The sequence below is a fragment of the Zalophus californianus genome, chromosome 1, assembly GCF_009762305.2.
Source record: "Zalophus californianus isolate mZalCal1 chromosome 1, mZalCal1.pri.v2, whole genome shotgun sequence".
Lineage (NCBI taxonomy): Eukaryota > Metazoa > Chordata > Mammalia > Carnivora > Otariidae > Zalophus > Zalophus californianus.
In genome coordinates this window covers 60,468,661-60,488,420 of record NC_045595.1, presented here as the reverse complement: position 1 = coordinate 60,488,420, position 19,760 = coordinate 60,468,661, and the positions used below count along the sequence as shown (strand labels likewise).

The 19,760-nt window shown below is 33.7% G+C and overlaps 1 protein-coding gene across 4 annotated transcripts in view; it reads left to right on the top strand.

Annotated features, from left to right (window-relative positions):
* The window catches only part of LOC113916762 (T-cell activation inhibitor, mitochondrial), a 178,584-nt gene that overhangs the window by 46,546 nt on the left and 112,278 nt on the right, over positions 1 to 19,760 (top strand). For all 4 annotated transcript variants that reach the window (XM_027583678.1, XM_027583677.2, XM_027583676.2 and 1 more), the window contains exons 6-12: positions 301 to 440; positions 2,257 to 2,342; positions 3,065 to 3,190; positions 4,711 to 4,774; positions 14,841 to 14,992; positions 15,274 to 15,366; positions 16,430 to 16,545. In XM_027583678.1, coding sequence (XP_027439479.1) covers positions 301 to 440; positions 2,257 to 2,342; positions 3,065 to 3,190; positions 4,711 to 4,774; positions 14,841 to 14,992; positions 15,274 to 15,366; positions 16,430 to 16,545 — 777 coding nt within the window. The remainder of the gene's footprint in view (positions 1 to 300; positions 441 to 2,256; positions 2,343 to 3,064; positions 3,191 to 4,710; positions 4,775 to 14,840; positions 14,993 to 15,273; positions 15,367 to 16,429; positions 16,546 to 19,760) is intronic.

Below are 19,760 nucleotides of genomic sequence, written 5' to 3'. Positions count from 1 at the left end.
TAGCTCAGTTCCTCCTTAGAATTTTTGTCTTGCATGATCAAAAATATTCTGCTCTAGTTTTTAACCCAACCACCTTATTCCTACCTCTACCCCGGCCATTTAACAAGCATTGGTTTTCTATTTAAGAAGGCAAGAACACTTATTGAAAATACTGAAGAATCATAGGATGGTAATAGTACACAACATGGTCTATAGCGTATACATAGTGTGTTAGGTTGTGTTTCCACTTACTTGATTCTCATTACTTTAATGTTCTTAGAATAAATTTAAATTCTGCTTTTGGCTTTTCTGCTCACACAGTGAAGGTTCTAAAAATGCGGAGATTATGGTTGGTGAAAGTCAGTTGGCAGTACTGGCCCCAAAACCTCTGTGCTTCTCAGTGCCACCTTTGAATCTAAGTGGTCATCAAGAAGATATATTACTGAAGCCCTGGATGAATGGTACTGTTTTCTTAATAAAATTCTGTTGGCTTTTGAAAATACAGAAAGTGTATAGGAGATTTTTTTCACCAAAAACCAAAAAGGTTAGAAAAATCAAGACAAGCCTAGAATATGTTAAAATTGGAAAGTTTGTATACCTTTACTTAGAACTTTTGATGGAACAATTTCTTAAATATCTGTATTTATGTGATAGTGGTAGTATAGATAAAATTACAGGTTATACCTAAAATATTCATATTTTAGTTGAATATCTTATAATTTTATAATGTATTTTAGAATTTGTGTCAGTTTTTTTTGATAATCCATAATGCTTTGAACAAAATAAGCTAGACTGAAGAATGAATTTAGAAACAATAAAATTTCTTTGTGTAGCCCAAACCTAATTCTTCTGTACTTTCCTGTTAACTGACTTTGTGCTGCCTGGTGTTGTGTACTACAGCAGCATGCCCAGATGATCGTGTGTTTTATCTTCAAAAACCTTAACAGTTTTTGTAATGAAAATTACAGCAAAGCTATGCAGCAGAAACTTAAGCTTGTTCCAAATTCATCTGAATGCTGCCAAGTGAAAACTGAAATTATTTAAAATATTTTTATTTTTTTATCTTTAGAGAAAAACATTTCTAAATGTCCTAATTCTCATTTTAAAATTTAGGCCAACATTAAGGGATAGAATGCCTGGTGTATTAGTAGCTCAGGCAGCCATAACAAAATACCACAGACTGGGTGGCCTAAATGACAGAAATTTATTTCACACCGTTATGGAGGCTAGAAGTCTAAGATCAGGGTTCTGGCAGGATTCAGTTTCTGGCTCTCTTCCTGGCGTACAGATGGCTGCCTTCTTGCTAAGTCCTCACATGGCCTTTCCTTGATGCATGTGCATGGAAACAGAGAGCAATTCTCTGATGTCTCTTCTTATAAAGACACTAATTCCATCAAATCAGTGTCTCACCCTTATGACCCCATTTAACCTTAATTAGTTCTGTAAAAGGACCTGTTTTCAAGATTTTATTTATTTATTTGACAGAGAGAGCGAGAGAGCGTGCACACACAAGCAGACAGCAGCAGGGAGAGGGAGAAGCAGGCTCCCCACTGAGCAGGGAACCTGATGCAGGGCTAAATCCCAGAACCATGGTATCATGACCTAAGCCAAAGGCAGATGCTCAACTGACTGAGCCACCCAGGCACCCCGAAAAGGCCGTATCTTCAAATAAAGTCACATTGGGGGTTAGGGCTTAAACACAGGAATTTGTTGGGGGTATCTAGTTCATTGCATAATACCTGGGTTTGTCAGTTTTCCTTTCCGAAGTGGTCACCAAATTACAATTTTAATTGTGTATCATATATGTATGTTTAATATGGAGACTGTCATTTGAATACAGTATTCAGTGCTGCTGTATAAGCTTTTTAAGAAAGTATCTTCAGCTTAAAATGAGTTTAAAATTTTACATTTAGGCCTAGAAATACCTAAGGAGCAGCTAAGATGTAAATCATTTTTTATTTCACAGGCACACACTGTAGCATCATAGTCTGTGAACTGAGTATGAGTAGTCCAAAGTGAAACTTTAAAGCAGATAGTAGTGGTACTCTGTTCCATTGTTATGAAGGGAAGAAGCTGTAACATGTTGGTGTGTGATGTCATTCTTTTTTGTTTTGTTTTGTTTTAATTTTTTATTGTTATGTTAATCACCATATATTACATAATTTGTTTTGGTGTACTGTTCCATGATTCATTGTTTGTTCATAACACCCAGTGCTCCATGCAGAATGTGCCCTCCTCAATACCCAGGTGTGTGATGTCATTCTTAATCATTTCTAGATTTCAGATTTCCAGGAAAACATTCTCTCCTAAAGCTTCAGAATCCTGAAACTTGTGAAATATTTAAGAGGGAAAAAAATGTAGGGGTAAGTCTTCCATATAAAACAAATAATCTTATAAAGCACATATTTTGGTTGTATTTCCCTATCATTTTTTAAGCACTTCTGGCCATTTACAGATTTTGAATGGCAGTTGATGGTAAGAAGGAGAAAATGAGTAGTGATTCAGGAGATATTCACAAATAATATAAGAGGTTGAAAGCAGAAGGCTGGGTGGGTAGGGTGGAAAGGGGACATCCAAAACAGAAAATATAGGATGAAAAGTTCCCTGTGATATAAGACAAAGCTAGTGATAGCAGTTTATAGGGAAAGTTTGTTGTAAATACTTTGATTCTGTCACTTCTCTTTCTGTTAATCAGAAAAGCTACCGAAAGTTTGGGTTCTAAATAAATGCATCTGAAATATGCATGTTATAATAGAATAACTTTTTATAAAAGCAGAGGGGGCAGGTGTATGAGAAAGTGGAGGGAATGTATAAACTTATAAAAACATGTAAAGTAAAGCAGTAGTAACTTTGGAATATTTTATACTGAAGGAAATTGCAAAAATTTAGACAAATCATTTTAAATTTTTTTTTCATTATTTTTGAAAATATAAATTGGAGGTTTTTTTTTTATCAAGTCAACAAACTATTTGTCTTGATAGATACTGTTTTGGGTATATAATATTTCTGGTTCCTTCAAATACTTTCTCACTTGATTATGGTGTTTTACAATTAACATAGAAAGAGAATTTATCTAATTTTCTAGGTGTTCCAGAAGCCCTTAGGGTTGATGCTACCCCATAGATATTGCAAATTTCATTTTAACACGTTACGTGGCTGTGAGCGATCACAATGCAAGTTTGCTCATGTGCCTGAGCAAGGGGATGAAAAGGTAAAATATGTAAAGTCTTTGAAGTAGAGATTGTTTTAATGATCATCTCAATCATATGTTTTAATTCAGATTTTCTTTGACTCCTAGTAGCATAGATGAGCTTTGCCTGGTTTTGTGCTTTATATAAATGAAATCATACAGTCTGCATTCTTTAGTTTCTGGCTATTTTTTGCTCAATATTTTTGAGATTCATCTATATTTTTTACTTAATTATAAACATTTCTTTCTCATTGCTGTATAATATTGAATATTCCATTGTGTGAGTATATCAAAATTTATTGATAAATACTACTTTTGATTCATTTGGGTGGTTTCTAAATTTGGTAATTACAATAGTGATGCTATCAGTGTCCTTCTGCATGTCTTTTGGTGAATATATGTACACTTTCTGATGGGTTATACTTAAAACTGGAATTGCTGGGTCATAGGATCTGCATATGTTCAACTTTAGTCAACACTGCTAAACAGATTTCTGAAGTGGTCTGCCAAATTACGCTCTCACCAGCAATGTCTGAGAGTTCTGGTTGCTTCATAGCCTTACCAGCTCTTGGTATTTATCAGCCTTTTAACTTTAGCCATTCTGGTGGGTGGGGAGTGATGCCTTCCCTGATGATGATTGATGAAGCTGAGCATCTTTCAAAATCATTGGACATTTGGATACCCTCTTTTGGGAAATACCTAAATATTTTGCCTATATTCTATGGGATTGTCTTTTTCTTATGTATCTTAAGAATTCTTTATATAGTCTAAGTTCTTTGTTGGATATATGGATAGCAGGTAACTTTTACTAGTGTACAGGTTACCCTTTCACCCTCTAAAAAGTGTCTTTTGGTAAACAGAATTTCTTAATTTTTATGTAGTCCAATTTTGTCAATTTTTTATGTTAACTTTTTGCATCCTGTTGAAATCTTTGCCAAGATCTTATGTTTTTTTCTTTAAAAGGTCTATTTTTTATCTTTGCATTTAGAACACTAAATCACCTGGTATTGATTTTTGTTTATGATGTGAGAAAAAGCTCAAGATAAATGTTTTTTCCCATGTGGATCCCTAAGTGACCCAACACAATTTACTAAAAAAAGACCATTCTTTCCCCCACTGTACTGCAGGGTCACCATGTCATATAAATCAGCTGATTATATATGAGTGGGTCTATTTGTAGGCTCTCTGTTCTAATCCATTGGTAAATGTATTTATCCTTGCACCAGTAAATGGTTATTTTTTAAATGACCTAAATAAGGTTTTTTTAAATTTCGAATGTTCAAGAGTTTCCTCCCTTCCCCAATTGCTTGCTAATCTTGTCTATTTCCTTGACTATTTCTTTGTCAGCACATCTCTAAAATAAGGTTTCTGTAGTGAATTCAATATGCATTTCAAATCTGTGAGTTAACCTAACTTCAACTTTTTATGCCATTGCTTTAAGTTCACTTAAAAAAAATAGAATAAGCAGAAAGATAGGATGGAAATTTGTGCCTTTTTTATGAAATATAAAAGGGTAATGTTATGTTTTTCATTACTTGTAGGTTTGTATGGATGTGTTTAAGAAATATATAAGTATCAACGAGCTGTGTTTGCTACAACGTGCAGGTATGAGACAATGTGATTACTATAAATTCATGAATATGAGTGTTTCAAACAATATGCTATTGTGTCTTACAGTTTGAAAGTAAATTCAGTAGTTTTAGGAATGAAAACTGAATACCTTAGAGTGGCTTTGATGGTCTTAGAAAGGATTAAAAATAAGTGTGGCATTTTGGTTACTAAAAAAATTAGAATCCACCTAACAGTATTATTCTCTTATGTACTAATATTTGCATGATGTAGAAATTTTATGTATAGGTGTAAGATAGAAAAAATAATATTGTTAATTGGCTTAAAATCTTTCTGAAGGGATATTTCAGAAACTGGATCTTCCCTACTTCTTTATCTTCCCTTTTAACACTTATCCCTTTGAGGCCAATGCAGCATCCATACTGAGTTCTGTGCAGTTCCCTAACCAGGCCAGGCTCTGTTATAATATCAGAGCCACTGTTCCTGTTCTCTGTCTATCTCTATCTCTATCTCGCCTTTCTTCCATCCCCCTACCCTATAGCAGAGACCTATTCATATCTCAAGTCTTAGTCATAGGAAATAGCAGATTGTTGATTGTTACTTCTGATTACAGAGGTGCAAAGAGATGGGCAGCTATTACTGTTGAACTTTTCTCCATTGTTTTAAGCCCCTCTCCTTCCTGCTAAAGTGACTTCCAGAGGACTTAAAGGGCTAACACCCCCCCCCTTTTTTTTACCCTCTCTTTCATTTTTCTCTTTTTCCCCTTTTGGGAACCAGACCTTAGAGACTAGAATATTCAAAAACATCTGCATGCATATATGGGGAAAACTAAAAAGTGACTGTATGGGAAAGGCTCACAAAAGACCTGAGAAGACAGTTCAGGCTGGTCCTCCCCACAGAACATACTGCAATCAAAAAACAAAAACAGTAACAAAAATAATAACAAAAAACAGCAAAGCCTGGGGAAGGGAGAGAATCTGAGCTCTGTAATTACCACATTATTAGAGTCAAATGCCCACTTTTTGACAAAAAGTCACAAGGTATACAAAGAAATAGGAAAAAGAATAGCCCACTCGAAGGAAAAAATAAATCAATAGAAACTATCCCTGTAAAAGATCTAATGGCAGATAGTTGAGACAGTGACCTCAAAACAACTGTCTTAAAGATGCTTAATGTACTGACAAAGATAGAGAGAAGGTAAAGAAAATGATGTATAAACAAAATATAAGTATCAATAAAGACAGAAAGCCTAAAAAAACTCAAAAAATCTGGAGCTGAAAAAGTACAATAACTGAAGTGAAAAATTCACTATGAGGAATCAAAGCAGGCAAAAAATTTAAGATTTAAGCAGGCAAAAAATCAGCAAACTTGAAGATAGGACAATAGAAATTATCAAGTCTAAGGAACAGGAAGAAGAAAGATTGAAGAAAAGTGAACACAGCCTAGGGGACCTATAGGACTCTGTTAAATGGATCAATATACACATTGTGGGAGTTCCAGAAGAAGGAGAGAAAGAGAAAGTGGCAGAAAGAGTATGTGAATAAATAATGGCTGAAAACTTCCCAAATTTGATGAAAATCATGAATTTAAATGTCCAAAAATCTCAGCAAACTTCAAGTAAGATGAACTCAAAGAGACTACACCAAGACACATTATAATCAAAGTTTCAAAAAACAAAGACAAAGAATCTTGAACGCAGCTGGAGAGAAGCAAACCATCACATCCAGGGGCTCTTCAATAAAATTATAAGCAGATTTCTCATTAGAAACTGGAGGCTAGAAGGCAGAGGGCCAATATATTCAACATGCTTAAAGAAAATTTCTGTCAACCAGGAACCCTATATTCAGCAAAACTGCCCTTCAGAAATGAGAGGAAAATAAGACATTTTCAGATAAAAGCTAAGAGGGTTCATTTCCCCTGGACCTGCCCTGCCTGAAATGATCAGGGGAGTCCTGCATGGTGAAATGAAAAAACACAAGACAGTAACTCAAGGTCACATGGAAAAATAAAGATCTCAATAAAGGTAAATTCATGGGCAGTTGTAAAAGCTAGTATTATTGTAACAATAGTTTGTAACTGCTATTTTGTTTTCTACATGATTAAGGAGACTAATACATTTAAAGAAAAACGTAATTATTAGTGTAAAAACTAGTAGTATTGCAAATTTGGTAACTCCAAATACTCTTTTCTATATAATTTAAGAGACTTATGCATTTAAAAAAAAAAACAGTTACTATTTTGGGACACACAGTATATAAAAAGTAATTTTGTGACATCAATAACTGAAAAGGGTAGGGATGGAGTGTAAAAATAGCAGAGTTTTTGTATGTTACTGAAGTTAAGTTGGTATAAGTTTATATTAGAATGTTATGACTTTAGGATATTAAATGTAATCCCCATGGTAATCATAAAATAGCTATAGAATATATACAAAAATGAAAAAGGAATTTAAGTGTTTAATTAAAAAGATCAGCTAAATACAAAAAGACAACGGTAATGCAAGAAATAAAGAACAAAAAATCTACAAGTATGCAAATAGAAAACAAATAGCAAAATGACAGAAGTAAGTCCTTCCTTATCAGTAATTACTTTTAAAGTAAATCAGTTAAACTTTCCAATTAAAGGACAGATTAGCAGAGTAAATAAAAACACAACTATATGCTGTTTACAGGATATTCACCTTAGATCCAAAGACACAAATAGATTGAAAGTAAAAGAATGGGAAAAATTCTATACAAATACTAACCAAAAGAGAGCAGGGGAGTGACTATACTAATATCAGACAAAATAGACTTTAGATCAAAAGAGGTTAAAAGAGACAAAGGACATTATATAGTAATAAAAGTTTCAGTATAGTAAGAAGATGCAGTAGTTATAAACATTTACACGTCTAATGACAGACCACCAAAATACATAAAGCAAAAACTGACAATTGAAGAGAGAAATAGTTTTCTAGTAATAGTTGGAGACTTCAGTATCCAATTCACAATAATGTATAGAACGAGATAAAAGAAAGAGAGTACTTTGTATGGTGACTAACGTAATAAAAAAAAAAATGTCCCAGAAAATAAAAAAAAAACAGAGTACTTAACACAATATACCAACTAAATCTAACGGACATATACACAATATTCTACCCAATAACAGTAGCTTACATATTCTTTTCATGAACACATGCGACATTTTCCAGGATAGACAATATGTTAGGCCACAAATTAAGTCTCAGCAGGTTTTAAAAGATAGATATTGCAGAGGCACCTAGGTGGCTCAGTTGCCTAAGCCTCCAACTGTTGATTTCAGCTCAGGTTTTGATTTAGGGTTGTGAGTTCAAGCCCTGAATTGGGCTCCATGCTGGACATGGAGCCTACTTTAAAAAAAAAGATATTGCACAAAGTATCTTCTCTGACCACAACAGGATAAAATTAGATATCAATAACAGAAAGAAAACTGGAAAATTCACAAAACTGTGTAAGTTGAATGGGTGAATCAAAGAAGAAATCACAAGAGAAATTAGAAAAAAACAGACAAATGAAAATGAAACACAACATATCAAAACTTATCGATTCAGTGAACGTGGTGCTAAGAGGGAAGCTTGTAGGTCTAAAGGCTTATATTAAAAAACAAGAAAGATCTCAAATCAACAACTTAACTTTACAACTTTAGAGAAAGAAAAACAAACTAAACTCAAAGCTAGCAGAAGGAAGGAAATGATAAAAATTAGAGCAGAGATAAATGGAATAGAGATCAGTGAAACAAAAAGCTGGTTCTTAAAAAAGACCAACAAGATGAACAAACCTTTAGCTAGATGGACTAAGAAAAAAGGAGTGTTACAATTACTAAAATAAAAAATGAAAGTCAGACATTAATACAGTTCTACAGGGGGAGACGAAGCATGAGAGACTATGGACTCCGAGAAAGAAACTGAGGGTTTTAGAGGGGAGGGGGTAGGGGGATGGGTTAGCCTGGTGATGGGTATTAAGGAGGGCACGTACCGCATGGAGGACTGGGTGTTATACGAAAGCAATGAATCATGGATCACTACATCAAAAACTAATGATGTAATGTATGGTGATTAACATAACAATAAACAATTTAAAGAAAAAAAAAACTAATGATGTATGGTGACTAACATAATAAAATAAAATTTAAAAAGAATACTATGAATACAATGAATAATTGTACACAAAAGTAAATGAAATGGACAAATTCCTAAAAACACAAAACCTGCCAAGACTAAATGATGAATAGAGAATCTGAATAGAACTATAACTAGTAAGGAGAATAGGATATTTAGGATATCTGATAAAAGCCTCCTGACAAAAGCCCTGCACCCAATGGCTTCATTGTGAATTCTGCCAAACATTTAAAAAAGAATACCAGTTATTCTCAATCTTTCCCAAAAAGTTGAAGAGGAGGGAACACTTGATTACTCATTCTATGAGGCTGAGTTAGTCATTACTTTGATATCAAAGCCAGGCAAAGACGCTATGAGAAAAGAAAACTACAGATCAGTATCCCTTATGAATATTGATACAGAAATCCTCAACAAAATACTAGCAAACCAAAGTCAGCAGTGCACTGAGAGGATTATACATCATAACCAAGTGAGATATATTCTTGGACTTGCAAGGATAATTCAACATATAAAAATCAATCGGATTAATGCACCACATTAACAGAATGAAAGAGAAAAACCACATGATCATCTCAATTGATGTAGAAAAAGCATATGATAAAACTCAACATTCTTTCATGATAAGAACACTCAAAAAAACTAGGAATAAGAGGAAACTAAAAGCCATACAAGTTTCTCCCACTATTTGAAAGTAGAGTGCTCCTATGAAAACTTCCATAAGCCAAAATGGCATAAAGTGGAGAAACAGTTACCATTTTGTAAAAGTGAAAATCCCCTTCAGATTTCTTTCAGTAAGTGAAGATAGGTACAGTTCTACCTCAGAGATATTGTGAGTTCCGGTCCAGACCATTGCAGTAAAATATAGCACAAGAGTGAGTCAAGTGAATTTTTTGTTTCCTGGTGCATATACAAGTTATATTTATCATTCATCATCAGGGAGATACAAATCAAAACTATGATGAGATACCACCTCACACCTGTCAGAATGGCTAAAATTAACAACACAAGAAACAACAGGTGTTGGTGAGGATGCAGAGAAAGGGGAACCCTCTTGAACTGTTGGTGGGAATGCAAACTGGTGCAGCCACTCTGGAGAACAGTCTGGATGTTCCTCAAAAGGTTAAAAGTAGAACTGCCCTATAACCCAGCAATTGCAGTACTCGATATTTACCCAAAGGATACAAAAATACAGATTCGAAGGGGTGCATGCACCTCGATGTTTGTAGCAGCATTATCAACAATAGCCAAACTGTGGAGAGAGCCCAAATGTCCATTGGTTGATGAATGGATAAAGAAGATGTGGTATATGTAGGTGTGTGTGTGTGTGTGTGTGTGTGTACACAATGGAATATTATTCAGCCATCAAAAGGAATGAAATCTTGCCATTTGCAATGAGAAGAGGTGAACATATGGGAATTTAAGAAAGGGAACAGGTGAACATATGGGGAAGGGGAAAAGAAAAAAAGGAGAGAGGGAAACAAGTGACTCTTAATGATAGAAAACAGGAGGGAGGTGGGTGGGCGATGGGCTGGATGGGTGATGGGTGTTAAAGAGGGTACTTGTGATGAGCACTGGGTGTTGCATGTAAGTGATGAATCACTGAATTCTACTCCAGAAACCAATATTGCACTGTATGTTAACTAACAAAATTTAAATTAAAAAGTTATATTTATTTACACTATACTGTAGTCTGTTAAGTGTGTAATAATAAAAAAATGTATATACCTTCATTAAACTTAATTGCTAAAAATTCTAGCCATCATCCAAGCCCTGAGCAAGTCCCAATCACTGATCACAGATCACTACAACAGATGTAATAATGAAAAAGTTTGAAATATTTCAAGAATTACCAAAATGTGACACAGAGACATGAAGTGAACAAATCTGTTGGAAAAAATGGTGCCACTAGGCTTACTTGATGTAGGGTTCCTGCAAACCTTTAATTTCTAAAAAATGAAGTATCTGCAAAGTGCAATAAAGTGAAGTGCAATAAAACAAGGTAGGCCTGTACTAAGGTAGGTCTTTCATAAAAGTGAAGTGGCATAAAGCAAACTTCCAGAGAGTGAGGAAAACCTGTATATGAAAGACCTACTGTAGACCTCATACTTCATGGTGAAAGACTGAAGACTCTTCCCCTTAAGATCAGGAACAAAGGCAAGGATACCCATTTTCATCACTTTTCTTCAACAGAGAACTGGAAGTTCTAGCCAGAGTGATTAGGTAAGGCAAGGAAATAAAATACATCCATTTTGGAAAAGAAGAAGTAAAACTATCTCTGCACATTATCAACAATAGCCAAATTATGGAAAGATCCCAAATATCCATTGACTGATGAATGGATAAAGAGGATGTGGGGTGTGTGTGTATATACACGCACATACATATATATAACGGAATATTATGCAGCCATAAAAAGAATGAAATCTTGCCATTTGCAATAACATGGATGGAGCTAGAGTGTACATGCTAAGCGAAATAAGTCAGAGAAAGACAGATACCATATGGTTTCACTCATACGTGGAATTTAAGAAAGCAGATGAACACAGGGGAAGGGAGGAAAAAAGAGAGGGAAGCAAACCATAAGAGACTCAACTATAGAGAACAAACAGGGTTGATGAAGAGGATGGGGAATGGGCTCATGAGTGATGGATATCAAGGAGGGCACTTGCTGGGATGAGCACTGGCTGTTCTATGTAAGTGATGTATCACTAAATTCTATACCTGAAACCAATTTTACCATATATGTTAACTAAGTAGAATTTAAATAAAAACTTCAAAAAGAATTATCTGTTTGGAAATCATATGATCTTATATGTAGAAACCCTAAAGATTCCACCAAAAAACCTGTTAGAACTAAAATACGAATTCAGCAAACTAGTGGTATACAGAGTCAACATGCAAAAATCACTTGCATTTCTATACACTCAGAGTGAACAATCCGAAAAAGAAAAAAACAACATTTCAATTTACAATAGCATCAAAAATAATAAAATATTTAGGAATTAACTTAACCAAGGAAGTGAAAGGCATGTATAATGAAATCTACAAAGCATTGCTGAAGGAAATTAAGACATAAAGTAGTAGAAACACATCCCATGTTCATGGATTGGAAGACTTAATATTGTTAAAATGTCTGTACCACCCAAAGTGATCTACTGAAGATTCAATGCAATCCCTATCAAAATCCCAATGACATTTTTTTGCAGAAATAGAAAAACCTATCCTAAAATTCATATGGTATTTCAGGAATCCCAAAACAATTTTGAAAAGCAATCTTGAAAAAGAACAACCTGGAGGAATCATTCCTGACTTGAAAACTTCCTACAAAGCTAGTAATAAAAAACTGCAGTACTGGCATACAGACAGACATATAAACCAATGGATTAGAATAGAGAGCCATACAAAAACCCTCATATATATGATCAAATGATTTTAGACAGTGGTGCCAAGACCATCCAATGGGGAAAGGATAGTTTCTTCAAAAAATGGTGCTGGGAATACTGGATTATCCACATGCTAAAGAATAAAACTAAACCCTTACCTAACACTACATACAAAAATTAATTCAAAATGGATCAAAGACCTTAATGTAAGACCTACAACAATAAAAGCCTTAGAAGAAGTCATGAGAACAAAAGATTCACAACACTGGTTTGGCAGTAATTTCTCAGATGTGACACTAAAAACACAGACAGCAAAAGAAAAAGACAAATTGGACTTCATGAAAATTTAAAAATGTCCATTAAAAGACAGTATCAAAAGAATAAAACTTCAGCCCACAGAATGGGAGAAAATATTTGCAAATCATATATCTAATAATGGATTAATATCCAAAAGATATAGAGAACTCCTAAAACTCAACAGCAAAAAACCAACCTGATTCAAAAATAGCAAAGTACTTGAATAGGCTTTTTTTTGCAAGATGTACAAATGGCCAACAAGCACATAAAAAAAGATCCTCAACATCAGTAATCATTAGGGAAAGGCACATAAAACTACAATATGATACCACCTCACACCCATTAGGATGGTTAGTATCCAAAAAAAAAAAAGCATTAGCGTATGGAGAAATTGGAACCTTTGTGCACTGTTGGTGGGAATGTAAAATGTTACATTGTGGAAAACAGTATGGCAGTTCTTCAAAAAATTAAAAATAGAGTTACTGTATGATCTAGCAAATCTTCTAGGTATATACACAAAAGAATTGATAGCAGGGTCTTGAAAGATATGTGTACACCCATGTTCATAGCAGGATTATTTATTACAGCTAAAATCTGAAGAAACCCAAGTGTTCAGTGACATGAATGGGTTAGGAAAATTTGGTATATACATACAGTAGAATATTATTCAGCCTAAAAAAGAAAGGAAACTCTAACATATGTTACAACATGGATGAACCTTGAGGTCATTATGGTAAGTGAAATCAGTCACAAGAAGACAAATACTGCATAATTCTACTTATGTGAGGTGTTTAGCGTAGTCAAAACAATAGAGACAGAAGGTAGAATGGTGGTTACTGGGAGCTGGGAGGAGGGGGGAAGGGAGAATTACTGTTTAATGGGTATAGAATTTCAGTTTTATAAGATAAAAGGAATTATGGAGATGGATGAACATTATGAATATATTTAATACCACTGAACTGTACACCTAAAAATAATGAAGATGATAAATTTTATATTATGTGTATTTTAACACAATGAAAAATTTGCGGGGAAAAAAAGCAATCTAGCAGTTCATGTCAAAAACTGAAAATAGTCAAACCTTCTTCTCCCAACAGTTTAACCAAAGGAGATCATTTTAAAAGGAGAAGCTATATTAATATTTTAAATTTTCAAAGTACTTCATTACAAAAGAAGCAGGGCTTCATGTCAACTAGTGTGGACTACTTAAACACTAACAAATTTTTTCCAACTGTGCTTTCTTTTTTTAAACATCTGCAATTCCAGTTTTATTAATAAGTTATAGTAGCAGACACTGAATTTCCCATGTTACCTGCTAAGATGGCAACTATGTAGATACTACAAAGTGAATAGCAGGAAGAATTCATCTGTATATGCCCAGGAAAAACAATTATAGTATATAAAGGAGCTTTAAAATAAAGCTGAATGTTACTATATTGTATGATTAAAGTTGTATAAGGTAATTATAACTTCAACATTAATTTTTCTTATTATACTATTGAACTTTATCAGTAGCTCTTGATTTTCCCAAGAAGCACTAAGTAATCCAGATACTAATAAGTATTTTGGGCAGGAATAATTACACAAAAATAAAACCCTAAGTAATTTTTATTAAGGCAGTTTCAGCTAAGGCAGTAGATATTTTGACCTGCAAAATTTTGGAATGGGGAAAAAATAATTGAGTGATCCTTTAAAGCTAAAATAATTTTACTAAAATTAATGGGGAAAATTAGAAGTGGTTTAAGTGTTGTATAGAAAATAGATTAAGGAATTGAATTGACATTAAGAAATTACTTTCTCAAAGGAAATTAGTCAGTGTACTTTGTAGTTGAATGTTCACAATCGTAAACTGGCATAAAAAAAAAAATCCCTAGGATCAACATGTTGGTGGGGTTAAAACAAGAAGGGGTGTGTGTCAGAATAGTCTACATCCGTCCCCAAATTATACAGTTTCTCATACCTGACCAAGCCGGGCCTGAAGAATCCCTGAGAGCATGGCTCCCTCAGAGTTCCTATTGAGACCATGTTGTATGAGGCAACTTGGACCTATTTCTTGTGGTTAGCACATGAGTTAGCTCTCTGTCTAGTGCCTGTGCTTGGTTGACTTCAAATGTTAATGTTAACTTTTGCTTTAATTTACTTTCATCAAATATTGCTGATATGGAAATGTACTTTTCAAGAAGATGAATTTATATTACTTAATTTTTAAATATAGAAAATTTGTCTGATTTAGGAAAGATAAATATCTTAAACTCAGCAAATGACTTTTATATGTTTTTATTTTTAGTAAACACATTTATGGATTACTACCGAAAGTTTCCACCGGGTATACACTTTGATTTACAAGTGCTAAATGACCTTCTAAATTCTTTACTCAAACATTGTTTATTGAAAGAAGTATTTCAGGTAGTGAACCTCAGCATAATGGTTAAAATGCTGGTAAGTAACCTGAAAATACATGCTTTTTAATACTGTAGGTGAATTTCTCTGTTGTATTTCTTGTTTGTATAATTTAGCAGTTAAATTTCTGTGTTTATTGAATACTTCCTAGAGAACACTTGTGTTTTTCAGCATAAATTTGAGAAACTTAAGGTAGAATTAAATTTCTGTGTTTATTGAATACTTCCTATAGAGAACACTTGTGTTTTTCAGCATAAATAAATTTGAGAAACTTAAGGTAGAAAACATGAAAGTGAGTGTAATTTTTTTGTTTTATCCAGCCTGCTCTGAAAATCCTACTAAAAATATTTGAACATGTGGCAACTATGAAATTAAGGAATGCTGTGCCTGCTTTAATTGATATATTTTGCAAGGTATGCTTTACTTTATCTTTTATTCTCTGATTGCGAATAACCAAGAAAATAATTCTTTCCACTTGTAGTCTTAAACTGCCTTTTACTCATATTCTTGATGCCAAAGAATTCTATTTTCAGAAATTTTTTTTCTCTTGAAATAGGATTTATAAACATATTCTAGTGACTGTTGGGCCTTATCCTTAAATAAATCGTTCCAAGTACTCCAGGTGACTTCTTTCTGATTTGTGAAGTCATATCTACACCTTAGAGATGGTCAAAGAAAACTGTCTTTATCAAAAAGATATGAGTTCATTTATTAACAAAAATAAATACACAGATCAATATATAAATAGAAAATCATGACCAAAACAAAGAAAGTAGGTAGGCAGAAACATGGAGGCTAGGAATTGATTTTATATTTGACACTAAACAAAAAAAAAAAAAGAATTTTTATGGCTTTTTAAAAATATATTGAAATTTGTACTTTTGGGTACTTACTGGTATTTAACACTGCCCAGCCATCCATTTCAGAACAGGCTAATATCAAGAAAACCTCCCATTTTCTTTAAGGAGCAGCATTGGAACCACTCTAGCAGAATATACAAATATTTCAGTGAATACCTCTAGGTCCACATTACAAAACTTGACAGAATTACCTGCCTGGAAATTTTTTTAACCAGAAATTACTGATCACCACTAGTAGTTTTAGAAAACCTCAGTTTGATACTTCTCAGGAAGTTTACAATCTGGAATGAGATATAAACACAAGTGTAGTAGGCTAAAGACGAAATGAGTACCAAACAGGAGGTATGGGTGATAAATCCGTTGAGATAACTTGGAAAACAGAATATTCAAGTTTTAAATTCAAACATTATTTTTATTTTCACTTTAAATTCTTGAGGTAGGGTGTCTTACTGTGGTTCTCAAATATTGGAAGAAAATATGCTTCAGGTTTTTTAAGTGAATTATAATTCTACTTGTCTCTTTGTTTCATTTTTTTCCACCATTCTCATAGTTGTCACATACTGGTTTTCAACTCTCATATATGTGTAAGAATGACTTTTTTTTTTTTCCTCTACAGTTTGTTGAAGCTGGGATGGTATTTGACCCAGAACACTTTACTTATATCGTCCAGCTCTTATACCAACTACAGGCTTCCCAACAAGAAGTATCTGCAGTTCTGGAAATGAAATCCAGGTAAGAAGTCATTATAATTAAGGTTAAATTTTACATATATATATATATATATATATATATATATATATATATATATATATATATATGTAATATGTATTTTTTAGGGACTTACATAGGATGAAAGCAAAGCACTTATTTATCACTATTCATATTCCAAACATCTAGATAGTAGCCCACCATAAGCCTTTCTCCCATCTCTTGGCTCTGTCCTAGTCACAGTGTCATTAGTCAAGCTGCCTCTAGACAGCCTTCCTGGCCAGGCTCACCAAATCTTTCTCAGTACCTGATTCATCTCAGTGCCTGGCACATCAAGTATAAAAGGAATCTCTTATCCTGTGTTTCAGAACTTAATTAATTATACTTAATGCACTCTCTTTTATGTGTATAAATTACCTTAATGCTTTTCTTTGTTTCACTTCTTTTCACGTAAGCTAAATAAAATATTTTAATGCCTCTTCTTCATTCTTTCTCTCACTTGTTCACTTTCTCTTTGTGGCTTATGGGCCTCCCAAGGCCTTTTTATTTGAAAACCTATGATAATTATGAGTAGTACCATAATATACCTATATTGAGGAAAAGGAAAGCCATGACTTTTTTTTTTTTTAAAGATTTTATTTATTTATTTGACAGAGAGAGACATAGTGAGAGAGGGAACACAAGCGGGGAGTGGGAGAGGGAGAAGCAGGCTTCCCGCTGAGCAGGGAGCCCAATGTGGGCTCATGACTGGAGCCAAAGGCAGATGCTTAACGACTAAGCCACCCAGGCGCCCCGAAAGCCATGACTTTTACAGAAATTTTAAAGTATTCATACATAGTTTTACTAATTCTAAGTATTTAAAGGAACCATAACTTTTTAATGAAATCATATTTGATAAAGTACAAATGATATTAACCGAGAAAGTCCTTGAGAATACCTAGAAAGCTCCTTCGTACAGCATCTACAGCTGTTGTCATCACATTTCTGATTATCTTCTAATAGAAAGGTTTTCAGACTTCCTTGGTTATAGTGTCCATAGGCCAAAAGAAGTAAATTAATGGTCTTATTTATTAAGTAGTTAGATCCAAACAAGTTGATAGTAGCAATTTGAGGGTATCTGACAGAAGGTGCTTTGAAAATTTAAAATAACTTGTGGTGCTCCTGTGAATTTGCTCTAGTGCCCTGGATGTCATGGTACACAGTTAAGGAGTTTCAGTGATTCTACTAAATGACACTGCTTCCCTTGAAGCACCAGCATTGAAGATATATTTGACTTTTTCAAGTTCTATGAGATTTTTCATTTCTTTAACTAATGATAATATTTAGGTTGTCTATAAAAATTATAATACTATTTAAGTTAAATAGATTTTTGGGACTACCTAGGAAATAAGTTTTTGTGAGAAAAATGCAGTTTGTCTAGCACAGAATTCTAGGGTATAATCCACTTATTATAACTAGAGTACATCGATATTTTCTTCCAAACATTGTCATTCTTCTCCTGATCCATATGCTAACAAGTTGGCGTTTTGGACAGTGGCAGCTATGACAGAGAACTTAAATGGCTAGCCGATGTTTGTGTCCTGTCAGATTGAGTAGCATCTGGCACAAGGGAAGTGTGTACCTCTAGGTGCAAGAGGAGCAGCACTACCCTTGTATCCAGGACAGCTGCACAACTCTACCCTTAAGGCAATGATTGGGAAAAGGATCTCTTGGTATAGGAAGACTCCAGAACAAACCAGCTTTAGTTTTCAAATTTTCAAATTGACACAATCACACAAATATTTTTGTAGCTTATTTTACAACCCCTGATTTTGAAAATAGTATCCTTATACACCTGCTCCTTCCTGTGCTCCCACTTCAGAAGAATTATCTAGTATTTTTAAGAGGAATTAACATTGGTGGCTATTTGATGGAGAAGGATGGACTAGGTTAATAACTGTGAGTAGTTAAGGGGTATGGATTGTGGTTAGGGATGTGGACCTGGCCTCAATGCAAAAGGAAAAAATTAGTATTTATCATTTTATGTTTGAATTTTCCTGACACCCTTTGAAATAATTACCTGGGCTAGGGAAATGAGTTTTAATGAACACTCATACTTTGATTTTGATTATAGTTTTTAATTAGGTAGTTTATAGTTCATTAGAAAGGCTTTCACATTCACAAAGAATTCCAACATATTCAGGATATCAGTGAGAATTTAGGTGTGTCTATAATCTAGGACATTTAACATACATTTAATGACTTCAAAATTTTTTTTATTTTGAAATAATTTTAGATTTACAGAATGTTACAAAATTTAGTATAGAGACTTTCCATGCATCCTTCATCTAACTTCCTTTCATGTTAACATCCTACATAGTAATAGTACAATTATCAAAACCAAGAAATCAGTAGTTGTAAAATCCAATTAACTGCACATCTCAGTGCATCCTAGGAGGAGGTACGTGGTGCCAACATATCTTATTACTGATTACGTTAACCTTAATAACTTAGTTAAAAATGTTATCTGCCTGTTTTCTACACTGTAAAGTTACTGTTTGTCCCTTTGTAATTAATATTTTGGGCAAGAGACTTTAACATTATACATTATCCTATTTCTCATCAAACCTTTATATATTAATTTTAGTATTCATCAGGGGATCTTTCCTGCAAGTTAACTACTGTGGTATTTGCCCAATGGTGATTCTGTATTTTCTCTCTTTCTTCTACATTTATTAGTTGGCATTTTGAGTAAAGACAAGCTTTCCTTTCTCTATTTACTCATTTATATCAGTATGAACTCCTGGGTATTTATTTTATCTTATGGGTTATATATAATCTAATACTATTATTATTTATCTTGTTGCTCAAATTTTTCTAGATTTGACCTTTGGAAGTCCTTCAGGGTGGTTCCTATATCCTTTCATCATGTACTGTTGATTTTTCTACCATTTTCTTATTTTTTGGAGCCACAGGGTGAAGTTTCATCTTCTGTTTACCCTACCCCAACACTGGCAACAACCAAGGAGACTTAGCAATCCTAAATGTGTATGCAGCATACAACAACAGAGCTTCAAAATATATGAAGCAAAACTGATAGAACTGAATGGATAAAATAGACAAATCTATAACTTTAGTTGGAGACTCTATAAAATCAAATTACCAAAGAAGATAGCAAGAAAGGAGCAAAGGAACTACAAAATAGAAAACAATTTAACAGAATACCAGTACTGAGTCCTTGCCTATCAATATTACTTTAA